We start from the raw sequence: 12,243 nt of genomic DNA on the forward strand, positions 1-12,243 counted from the left end.
ATACGTAAACTTATAGCTTGTGGTGTCCTTTTGCTGCTCATATCTAATGTGCTAGCATATGCTGAACAGGAAAATGAATTAACTGCTTCCCAGGATATTTATGTCAGAAACTAACCCCTGAGGATGTCTAGTGTGGGAGGAGTTGATGGCCAGAAGAGCTGGACAATCAGTATGTCGGAGCCTCTGTTCTCTACACACGTAACTGACATCCAGCGCAGAACTTGCTGCTGGCAAAATGGATCTGTAAAAGTAAACCTGCCTCCTTTCTGTGCTTTAGGACGGCCTTGGCCAGATTTCGGCAAGCTCAGCTCGAGGAAGGAAAAGTTAAGGTAGGTGTAAAAACAAACTCCGTAAAGCTTTGTTAGCTCTAACCAGGAGTGGAACGCGAGCCACGTGTGGTCAGAGCTGTGCGACAGTGGGCAGAGGGGTCCTGTGCCAGACACCGGCGTCCCGGAGGAGCGTGGCGTCGGTTCTGTGGGAAGCGGCTGAAGGAGGGGCTGTATCTCACAGTGACACAAACCAGAAATGACCAACAGAACTTTCTTAACTAAATAACCCATTTCAAAATCTGTGCGTGCGCGTGTTTCAGAGGTGTGTCGGCTTGGCTGCCAACAAGAAAGTGAAAATTGAGTGTTGCTTCATTTTTTTGGATGTAACGTGGGTAAAATATGTAGCAACCGAACTGCAGTAATGCTGTGAATAGAGGCAGCGTGCTGGGCAGGGAATAAAAATAACTTTTGAGACTGGAATTCTCTTCTGCAACAATTTATGCAAAGCAATGCTCATACACCTGTTTTTACCAGACAGTAGTCAGAATGTTCGTTTGGATTTCTTCCCAGAAGAGGTCGAGAAATCCTTCGCATGATCTTCTTCGTTGGTAAATTCTGACAAAGCAGTGACCACAGAACAGGGAGCCCTCAGGATCGCGGCTTGCGGGTGACGTAACGTTGGCACCTTTTCAACCCAACGCATGATAGCTGCGCGTGATCGGTTTCACTGCCGTGTTTGGTTTTGATTTTTGCGTTTGGCCTTTTTTTGGATTGCTGTAAAGTTGACCTCAAATGTGGACTCAGCAACTGGTGGTGAAAGGTACAGCACCTCTAAAGCCACACAGAACCTTTGAGACCAATTCTCAGCTGTCTCTGGATTCTCCTGTGCATTTCTCACTGATTGTGCCCCTGTACTCGGCACTCGTGAGACCTCACCTCGAGTACTGTGTCCAGTTTCGGTCACCACAGTACAAGAAGGACATTGAGGTGCTGGAGCGGGTGCAGAGAAAGGCAACAAGGCTTGTGAGAGGTCTGGAAAACAGGCCCTATGAAGAGCGGCTGAGGGAACTGGGTTTGTTTAGTCTGGAGAAGAGGAGGCTGAGAGGAGACCTTATTGCCCTCTACAACTCCCTAAAAGGAGGCTGTAGTGAGGTTGGTGCTGGTCTCTTCTCTCTAATTACTAAGGACAGGACAAGGGGAAATGGCCTCAAGTTGCGTCAGGGTAAGTTTAGATTGGATATTCGGAGGAAGTTCTTTACTGAACGAGTGGTGAGGCACTGGAACAGGCTGCCCAGGGAGGTGGTGGAGTCACCAACCCTGGAGGGGTTTAAAAAAAAAGTAGATCTGGCACTTGAGGCTGTGGTGTAGTGGTTGGGTGTGCTGGGATGAAGGTTGGACTAGATGATCTTCAGAGGTCCCTTCCAACCCCGAACATTCTGTGATTCTGTGTAGTCGCAACTCACATTGCAGGAATATTGATGCGGGGATCAGAGTGTTGCAAATAACTTTCTTTTTTTTTTTTTTTTTGGACAGTTTTGTAATTCTTAATTTTGGATAACTGACAAAGGAATTGTGGAAACTAACTGGGATGTCCTGTGGTTGCCCCTTAAGAAGTGATGTTTTGTGCGTCAGTGTGGGCAACACGAAACAGTGAAGTGGAAAATGAGTTTGGGGAAAAGATTCTGGGAACAACAGCCAGAGACTGAGGTGGAACAGAGTTTCCAGCACAACATGCGAAGGAAGGATTTTAATATTTGAAAAGTAGAGCTGGGGAAGTACCGCAGGGAAACGGACAAAAGAACTGAACGCAGTCCTAGAGGCAGGATGAAGGATTAGTTTGTGTGAGCAAGTCAATGGAGTGTGAGGAAGGTTGGGAAAAAGGTGGTTTGGGTAAACTGTGGTTGGGAGTCTGCAAACCAAAATGCATCTTGGAAAAAAATTGCGTTATTTAGGTGGTAAAAACATCTAAAGTTAAAAAACATCTAAAGTTAACAGCTCCTTGGAAGACAGTGGATTTTATCTAGATGCTTGTATATTGAAAACGATGTAATTCAGCTGAACTAAACGGAGCGTTCCTTGTGTTGGGAATAACCGTGGGGTGTTTCGAAGAGACAGGTGACAGGTTTTGTTGGGAAGAAAATGGATATAAGTAGATTTTTGTATTCTGTGACAGTTTAATTTGGTGGGGCTGTAAATTGTCCTTAGTTTTAGCTTCTTAACAGTTGGTGGGAGCAAAAGGTGCTGGAGCTTGGCAGCACTCTGAGATCGATCAAGCAATAGAGTTTGCATTAAATGCTGTGAATAGCTTCACGCTGGGTTAAAGCTTCACGGTGCGTGGTTTTGTGTCAAACAGGAGCGACGGCCTTTCCTCGCGTCAGAGTGCAATGAACTGCCCAAAGCGGAGAAGTGGAGGCGACAGGTAACATGAAGCTGTGGATTATTTTATTTCTGTAGTAGCTGGAACTTCAGCCCATCCTGTTCAGACAGCCTGCTTACAGGAGTTTTTTCAGGCTTCCGCAGTATTCTGGCAGTAGAATCCCAGGTTAATTTAGATTGGAAAATCAAGGATATATGAAATTCATACAGCACCATCCCTTTTCTAGATCAAAGAGCCAGCTGAGAAGTTGGATCTTTCTAGGTTGGGGTGGATTTTTTTAGCCTTTTCTAGCCCTCCCGTCTGTTTGTTTAAGAAATTCATTTCTGCGTTCTTGTTTAACTAGATCATTGGGGAGATTTCCAAGAAAGTGGCACAGATTCAAAATGGTAAGATTTTTCTAGTTATGTTTTATATTTTTGAATCTCTGGTCCTGAGCAGTAACACCAAAAGTCATATTTCATGAGAACTGAACCATTTTCCTTTCATCAATGGTGAAATTACTCTCGTGCGTTTTGTAAGCTGCCTGATTTATTGCCTTTTCCCCCTCTGAACAGCTGGGTTAGGTGAATTCAGAATTCGGGACCTGAACGATGAAATAAACAAACTTCTGCGGGAGAAAGGACACTGGGAATTCAGGATAAAGGAGCTCGGGGGTCCTGATTACGCTGTAAGTGTAGATCATTTGCTACTACGTGGTTACTCTGCTTGCAAGTAAAGTGACCAACGAGAAAAATCTGTGCAACGCTTAGTTAGCCACGTACTGGTTGCCCAGGGTTTGTTGGAGAGAATTTTATTTAGCCCTTACAAATGTTAAGGTACGTTAAAAGAAATGTTTCTTTCCATGATGAGCAAATCAGAATCCTGAGAGCTGACAGCCATGGTTGGATTTTATCCTTCAGCAGATGTTGTGTTTCTGTGCTCTGTGAGTCTGGGGAAGGGTTTTCACCCGGCTCGTTTCGGTGCTGCTGAAAGTGAAATAATGACACGAACTCTCGCTTGCCAAAACATCGAGTGTGTGTTTGTTGACAGACCCAAGCAGTGCTTGTTTATCTGACCCCTGAATAGTACAGAGGGTGGCAGGTTTGGGTGTTCTGTCAGGGTGAATCAGGTTTGGGCACAGTTGTACCGTTGTTTTAACTGTGACTTGTAGTAAATACAGAGAATATATATAGAGAGAATATTTACAAAAAAACATATATATAAAAATGAGTTGCAAGAGCAATTTACTTGTGGGGTTGTTTGAACTGGTCTAGCGAATCTCCTTTCCCGCTCCTTTAATCCGGTGAGATGCCCAGAAGTACAAGATGGAAGAGGAATACAATTTTCAGCGATTAACTCTGTTTACTTTCCAGCGGATTGGACCGAAAATGTTGGATCATGAAGGGAAAGAAGTTCCAGGCAACAGAGGTTACAAATACTTTGGAGCGGCAAAGGATTTACCAGGGGTCAGAGAACTTTTTGAAAAGGAGCGTAAGTAAATAGCGACTCTTCCCAGACCTGAATCTTTGTAGCACTGCACACTGAGTAACATGCTGTGCCGCGTGGGGAACACGAGTAACAGCGTAGTCCGGCCTAAGATCAGGTAAATGAAACACTGAGCACAAAGAATTAATTAAATGCTGTTTCTTTGGGCAAAGAACACTTTTGGCTGTTGGCAATTACAGAAAAGTAGGAAAGAGTAAACTCTTTTCTGCTGGGAGTTCAGAACAGTGAGGACTGATGTTCTGTAGAAGCTTTTTTTTTCCAGCGTAACAGGTGAACTTTATTGGTAAGGTCAAAATAGTACTCTTGAGTTCTGAATTTTTTTTAAGCAAAAAGAAAAAAGGAAGTTGGCTTGAACGTAACATAGAAGTGGGAATCAGCTTTCGTAATAGGAAAACTTAGATGTAAATGGATAAAACTTTATATATTGGCTGCCATAGAATGAGTGAGAATTACTAAAAGTGAGGCAGGCTTGCTGAATCAGCTCTTTCTTACCTGCCATCTGCAAAAAAACCTATGGCGAGTCCTCCATGGTCTGGGGGAGCACGGGAGAGTTTTTGTAGCTCCTTTCATTTAGTGACCTCGCTCAGTACAGGGGACAAGGGGCCGCGTTCACAGCAGCACAGAATTGTCACAGGGCGGGAGCTCTGCGTTGGGTCACGCATTCAAACTGTTCTGTGCAGGCCAGAGTAAAACCTGAGCGTTCCCGATGTCAGCAGCTGTTTGGAGCCTCCGTTGGGAGCTGCAGCGGCCACGGGGCTGACGGGAGCCGGGGAGGTGGCAAGCTGCCGAGCGGGGCTGGGGAATGACAGTGGTGTGCTCTTCCAGCTCTGCCGCCGCCTCGGAAAACTCGAGCTGAGCTGATGAAAGCCATCGATGCAGAATACTATGGCTACAGGGATGAAGAGGATGGTATTCTTGAGCCGCTGGAACAGGAACATGAAAAGAAAGGTACGTGAGAGGCAAACGAGTCAGTGCCAGAAGGGCTGATGGAGAACTCTAAGATAGAGGGTTTTTTTTCTCTGTGGGTGTTGTGTTGTGTTCACCTGTCAGATCTCATCTGTCACACAGACAGCCAAACCACTGCTGTGTAAGGCGTTTCAGGGTGTGCTTTAGAGCTGGCTGAGGCAAACAAGTCAGTGCCAGAAGGGCTGATGGGAGACTCTAAGATAGAGGGTTTTTTTCTCTGTGGGTGTTGTCTTGTGCTGTGCTCACCTGTCAGATCTCATCTGTCACACAGACAGCCAAACCACTGCTGTGTAAGGCGTTTCAGGGTGTGCTTTAGAGCTGGCTTTCCTCTTTACTACTGTTAATGGTTTAATATTCTCAGCAAGTGATTCACTGTTGAAGCAAAATCCCCTTTTTCTTCCCCACCTTTCTCCTGCTTAAGAATGTAAAAGAGTAGGTTGCAGCAGGTAGATCTGTGGAACTCAAGCAGTTATCTCCCTCCTCTGAGAACTGAGAGTCTCACATTCCTACCTCACCCACTTATGTACCCATAAACATGGCTGTTTAGTTTTCTTGGAGATTAGAAGGGACCTTCTGGAAACCCTGAAGTCTAGGTGGCCTGTGTTCATTTATCCACGTCATTTATCTCAGAATTTCAACATGTCCATGAATAATTTTTCCTTTGAAACTCATACTCTCTCAATAGATAGTATTTATCCACGTTTGCTCGCTTAGCTCTCTAGCTTTGTTTCTTACTGATTTGCTTTGTAAAGTCGTTGGGATTATGAGTTTAACTCCTGAAACCCACTTTAAAATTCAGCACCGTGTGCCATCCTCTGGTTTTGTGGGGCTTTAAGCAAGAGGCCACCCACCACCCTTAAGAGCTCAGCTGTTTTCTGTAGTTCTTTCAGTCCTGGGGAGCATTGTCCTGGCAATTTGTTGCTGTTTGATTTTCCTGTTGGTTTTATGGTCTCTTCTCCTGAAGCTTCAGCTCTGGGCAGATCCTCAGTGCTCTGCAGGAAAAGGTCCTGATACAGGAGCCCCTGGCAGCTCTGCCACAGAGCACAACACATAAAGCAGTCAGGTTTTGCTTGAGTGGTGCTTATCTTTTTGCTTACAGCTCTCTCTGTGGAGTTGAGAGTAAAGCTTTAAATGAAACTGCAGGAAGTGCCTTGTTTAAAGGATGACAAGTTGTTGAGCTTGTACCTGTTATCAGCACTTGCCGTCAGTTCACGTGGTCACCTGCTGCTTATATTTATCGCTCCTCCATGTCTTCCCTCTCCGCAGTGTTGTGCGTTAGAGATCGTGCCTCGTCAGTTAGATGCTAGGACAGGGAGAGGAGAGGAAGGGGTCGTGCAGCACAGCTCAGAGCCTGGCAGCCGGCAGGCAGGCGGTTGGTGATGTCAGGAGGGAAGTTGCGGGGCGCGGTGCTCCCCCAACAGCCGCCCACTTGGCACTTGTCCTGCACATCTGGCTCGTTGCAGACAGCAGAGGTAGCTTGTCTGGATTCACGTGGTTGTTTAAGAAAATGATCAGCTTCAGTGATCGTGAAATTACAAGTCTGGAGATCCTGCCAGAACCAGTAGGTGTGCTAGTGATGTGCTGTTAATGCACAGTGCCCAAGAGTCTTTTAGAGTCACTTGTCTGCGCTCTTGTGGCTTTTTCCTTGTTGTCAGAAGTGTTACATTTTTGTGAAACAAAATACTGAAAAAACCCTCGATTTGGGGTGTCTTTGACACAAAAATGCTGTCATGTGCAACTGGTTAATTGGATCTTGCTTTCTCAGGGAAGGCGTTTTAATATTTAATCTTTGGGCGCCAGGACAATGACTGCTGACCTCTGTTGCTGTAGGCATTTTCTGCTGCCTAGCTGCATTAATCGTGCACCCCGCTAGGATTTTTATACACTGGATATGTCACCAATTAAGCTTCTTAAAACTCATTTTAGCGCTCTTACTAGCACTCTGTTGTGCAGTAGAGATACAGAATGCTAACAGCCCCTAGCTAGCAGCGAGCTACAGAATTGGAATTGTGATACAAAATAAGAGAAATACACTGAGAGATGAGGAAATACTTGTATGGATGCTCACTGTAAGGAGCTCATGAACTGTTCAGCATTCCTGTAGCTGCTGGCATGCTGCTGAGCAGCAAGAGCCACTGAACCTCATCGTGTGAGCCCCTGTTCCTCAGTTCAGAAAGTAGGTTGATACATATCTGTGGCTATTAGAGTCTAAAATATCCCCAAATTAAGGCATTACATGCTTTCGCAGTGCTGGCGTCGCATTGTGCTCAAGCTGCATTGCTGTATTTTGGTTCCACACCAGCTGTGTGTCACCAACACAGAGGATTTGAGCATTAAGTGCTTGAGAAGCTTTGGAAACAGGACCGTGCTGCTTTAGCTTGGTCTGTGCTAAACTTGCCATTTTCCTTTGCCAACCAGTTATAGCAGAAGCGGTGGAAAAATGGAAAATGGAGAGAGAAGCACGACTTGCAAGAGGGGAGGAAGAGGAGGAGGAGGAAGTAAACATCTACGCTGTCAATGATGATGAGGTACGTGATGGCTGAAGTGGCGTAAGGTTGCATGTTTGGGGGCTGGACTAGATGATCTTTCGAGGTCCCTTCCAACCCCCAACATCCTGTGATTCTGTGACGTGGCTTCTACGCCGGATGCAGAGTTCTTTTGCTGAGAAACTGCTGCTGTGTTCTGCCCTTCTCTCCGGCAGCTGGCGAGACTTTTTACTCCAGTGAAAAACCACAAATAGCTGAGACCCTGCTGTGATTTCCCTGTCCCTGTCTGCAATGCTGGCGTTTGTACGGCAGCCGCGTGGTAACGCTGACAGGTTTTGCTTCCAAGCACAATCTCCATCAGTCAGAGCGCAAGTAGTTCTGTGTGGGGTGTATTTTCACCCTGTCCATGTGCAGCAGAACGAAGGGCAGCCAGGGTCTTGTTTGTGGTTGGATCCCAGCGCCAGGAAGAGAAGTGAATGATGCTGCCACCGCTCTCCAAGATCTGTAAAAGGGGTGCTGGAAACTGGTTCTTATGTTACAGTCCCTACCTAAGTGGGTTTATCACACAAACAAAAAGGAGCTGGTCCATAAGGTCCTGTTAATCTTTTGTTGGCAGCATTGCTTATGCCCTACCTGGTTCCTTCTGGCAGAGGAATTTTAAAAGTTGGGTTTTTTTAATGACCTCTTTAGAAAATAAACTTGATGGGTCTTAATTTTCTTTTTTAGTCTGATGAGGAAGGTGGCAAGGAAAAAGAAGGTGAAGAAGGCCAACAGAAATTTATTGCGCATGTTCCGGTGCCCTCTCAGCAGGAGGTAAGATGTAACAAAATCGAGTTGCAACCTGGCTTTTCCAAAACAAAGACCTTAACGTGGAGCAGGTTATCACAGGACACGATAAAAGTGTCCTCAATTTGTATTTTTGTGACTCGACTCTGCAGCTGTTTAATCCTCTTGCAAATGCTGTGGGACGGACCAGAATTAACGGTACCATTGCTGTAACACTTTTGACCCGAGAACCTTCATCAGCGTTGCGTAAATTGGGAAGTGGTGTGATGTTCCGATCGAGATAACCCTGACTGCCTACTTTGCTGTGCTTTTCTGCTGACAGTCTCACTTTCTTTTTTTTTAAATTTAAAGAGATGATTTCTGAATTGCAGTGTTTTCTCTCATAAATTTTTCATAAAATTATTTTGGTCGCAGGATCCTGAACTGACTATTATACTTCAGAATGAAATTCAAGTGACTGTTCTGAGAGTAAAATAAAATGCAGCTAATGTCCTAATTAAAAAAAAAAAAAGGATGGGAACACAGATTTGAAATGGAGGCATCTCATTTACTGGTTCTTTTGACTTCAGTGAGCTTCAGTTGAATATTATAAAAGCTGCTCTTGACTTCTGCCTTAACAGCTCAGCGTGGCAGGTCTTGGTGTCTCAGTTAAGCCAGGTACCATCCTACTTTTGTATTTGCAGATTGAGGAAGCTCTTGTGCGGAGAAAGAAGATGGAGCTGCTCCAGAAGTACGCCAGTGAAACCCTCCTGGCACAGAGTGAAGAAGCAAAAACACTCCTAGGATTGTAACATTTTGCCAGTATGTTCTGGGGTTTGTACAATCTGTCTCAAACAACAGGTTCATGTATTCTTGTAGCAAAGGCTTGTAGCTCTGGGTGCTAAGACTAAACTGGTGAAGCTCTTTCCTGCAGAAGGAAAACCATTGCTTTTGTTTACCTGCTCGGCCGGCTTGTACTTCAGTGCTGGAAAAGATCAAGAGCTGGGTTAAGTTGTCTCTGCATCTTCAGCAACTGTCTGCAGTCCTTTCACTTTGTAGAACAGTCGGTGCAGGCAGAGCCGAAACTGCCTTTGTGTGGGCTGTGTCCTCACTGTCAGTTGGGCATGTCTCTCATGGTGACTTTTGCTGAGCTGAGTCCAGAAATAACTTAATCTGTTATGCCTGCTTAGTTTCCCAGCACAGCCTAGAACCTGTTCGAGGTACCTCGATGGCAGATCTTACGAGCGACTTTGAAGCCGACTCCGTCCGTTCTGTAACACACGCAGCCGTTCCTGTAACCATGCCTGGCTGAATCGCTTAAATGCTGGATATTTCAGCAACTGTTGTAAATACTTCCAACTTTGCAATACCTTGTCCAAATACTTTTAGTAAAACTTATTTACAACCTGATGTCGTCTTTCGTTCTGGCTCAAAGGGTTGTGTTGTTTCCCTCGTTGCAGCCAAAGAACGGGCTTACAGACACCCGTGCCCACAGGGATCTTGAAGCTCTGCAGCCCTGACTGCTTTCAGCCTGTGTGTCCTGTGACAAGAGGCAGGTTTCAGCAGAGACTCTTCGGTCTTACGGGTGACTGACATAGTTATACAGGTCTGAGTGAGTGGGATTTTAAATTGGGCATCCATGAAGTAGAAGTGGTATATATAGTATTTATACTATATAGCATTTAAGGAATATAGAATTTAACAACCAAGTGACTGTACCTGGCACTGCTTACAGCTTCTTAGATGCTCATAGTATTCAGTGCTATCTATTGTAAATAATCCACTCTGCAGCAATCAGAACTTTAAAATTAGAGACAAGCTTTGTCTTGATGTACACCATCAAAGGAAAAAAAAGCCTTGGAGAAGTGGAAGGTACAGCTGCCAAATAAAAACCTTCGAATGAATCAAGACCTCAAGTATTGACAGCAAGCAGGCAACTGACAGAATGAACACATTCTTCTCTCTCCCTGTTAGCAGCGTAGGTTTCTCTGCTTTGTAATAAAGCAGGAAACAAGTACATTTGTGACTCGTAATGACCTGTGTGCTGGGAACTGCCGGCATCTCTCCAAAGCTGTTTTTAGTTTTTGTTGCTGCCCCTTCTGTGTTTCGTGTTCTTGGGCGTAGAGAAAGTGAGGTGCTGTTATCCACGTGCAACTGTATTGCTGTAAAAGACAAAGTCCCAGAGCTCCTTCCCTGAAACCCCTGGCTACCAAGAATGGAAAAATGGGCTCCTTTCGTGTTGGACATGCTAACGGGTGTGTGGTCTGGCACTGCTGGATCAGCGTGCTGTACTTTGCCTCTGGAGAGGATGAGTATGTGAAGGATAAAGGCTTCCTTGCCTGGGATTGACCAACTAAGTCCCTGGAGCTGAAGGAGGTGGCAGGCAGTCTGCTGAGTCTTTACGGTGCTTCAGGAGTGTTGGTTGCCAAACCACAGCGTGACCGGGACAGGGAGACACGACACCAACTGTGGAGAAGCACGCACGAACTCCGAGATGGTGGAAAATGGAATTTGCTTTATTGCAGGCAGACACACATATTTATACTTCTTAGCAAGAAGCACTATTTATGGATTACAAACAAGAGACCAGACTATGCAGCCAGAGTTGTTACCAGCTCATGTACTCCTCCAGTCACTCTCTTATCACACAGGGAGAACAGACTTTCCCAGGTCTGTTTTGATCACACTCTCCCATTCACTCCCAGGCACATCTTGTGTACGAGAAGCCTCTTATCTGTTCATTCTCACGGACAAACTCCCAACATGAGTGATATTCAGCTGGTCAGGGTCTCTTTTCATAATTAACAAGCAAGAGTTCTGTACCTGTTTAGAAAAGAGCTCAAGGACAAAAGTCTTAATTCTGCAACACAGTACTGCCAGCACAGCTCACTGTAAAGTGTATCCACAACCAACGAAAAACCAAAGCAGCCAAAAAGGCATTTAGAGTTAGAGCTCTGTTGTGAGCTACACGCCAGCCACACTTCCGCTAGACTGTGCTTGGGTTTTGTTTGGCATGACAACAGCTTTCCTTCTAGGGGAACAGTGTCTGAAAGAGGAATGCCAGACTTGCTGCAGATTTGCTGAACTATGTGCTGGAGAGAAGCTAACTAGATGTAGAGAGGAAAAACCCAGCTGGTTTTTATAGCCTGATGCAGACTGGGAGTTTGATAATACCTGTGATTCATCCCTTCTCGTCACTCTATGAATCCGTAACATGGGAGACAGAATGGTCAAGACAGATTGGGGCAGAGTAGTAATGGCAAGGCATAAAAAAATAAATGGAAAGAAAATTGAGACAAGATTGTACTCTTGTTCAAAAGCGAAGCTACCAGCACTGAGCGAGGCGGTATAGTGATGTAAACAGAGAAGTTTTTAAGGCAGTGCTCATCTCTGCTGACTGACACAGAAATGGAATAAACACAAAAAATGCGTTATGGAACTGTGCGATGCAAACTGCGGCTGCTGCCTGAACCTGCTGGGCTAAATACCTGCTCTGCAGCCCTGAGCGCTCAGCATTTCTGAGCCGATTGCTCTTTCTGGCTGCCATCTGAGTCAACAAATTGCAGAGGGATTGTTTGCCAGCAGTGACCTCTAGCAAAATGCCTGCGTTGCGCGTGCCGTGTCTGGTGGAGGTGGGGCTGGGAAGCATCTGCAGCCAAAGCCAGGGAACTGATCCTGGAGTTTCTCCTGGAGAAGGAATCGGCACTAACTCGGAGTGAGCAGCTGTACTTGGATATGCGTGTCCTGCTGGGCTGGGAATTCATAGAATCCTAGAATTGTGAGGATTGGAAGGGACCTTAAAGACCATCTAGTTCCAACCCCCTGCCACGGGCAGGGACATCCCCCACTAGATCAGGCTGCCCAGAGCCCCCTCCAGCCTGGCCTGACAGACTCC

The 12,243-nt window shown here is 45.6% G+C and overlaps 1 protein-coding gene across 1 annotated transcript; it reads left to right on the plus strand.

The window, feature by feature from the left end:
* Positions 1–277: 277 nt before the first annotated feature.
* On the plus strand, positions 278–9,245 carry LOC104278578 (pre-mRNA-splicing factor ISY1 homolog; the record flags this gene model as incomplete). The annotated part of the gene is made up of 9 exons (XM_009875597.1): positions 278–329; positions 2,623–2,688; positions 2,990–3,032; positions 3,201–3,313; positions 3,999–4,116; positions 4,957–5,079; positions 7,516–7,625; positions 8,310–8,396; positions 9,053–9,245. Coding segments are annotated over 9 exons (820 nt in total), but the record flags the coding sequence as incomplete, so codon positions are not given.
* Positions 9,246–12,243: the final 2,998 nt, after the last annotated feature.

This window comes from Apaloderma vittatum, unplaced genomic scaffold, assembly GCF_000703405.1.
Source record: "Apaloderma vittatum isolate BGI_N311 unplaced genomic scaffold, ASM70340v1 scaffold17558, whole genome shotgun sequence".
In the NCBI taxonomy this organism is placed as follows: Eukaryota; Metazoa; Chordata; class Aves; order Trogoniformes; family Trogonidae; genus Apaloderma; species Apaloderma vittatum.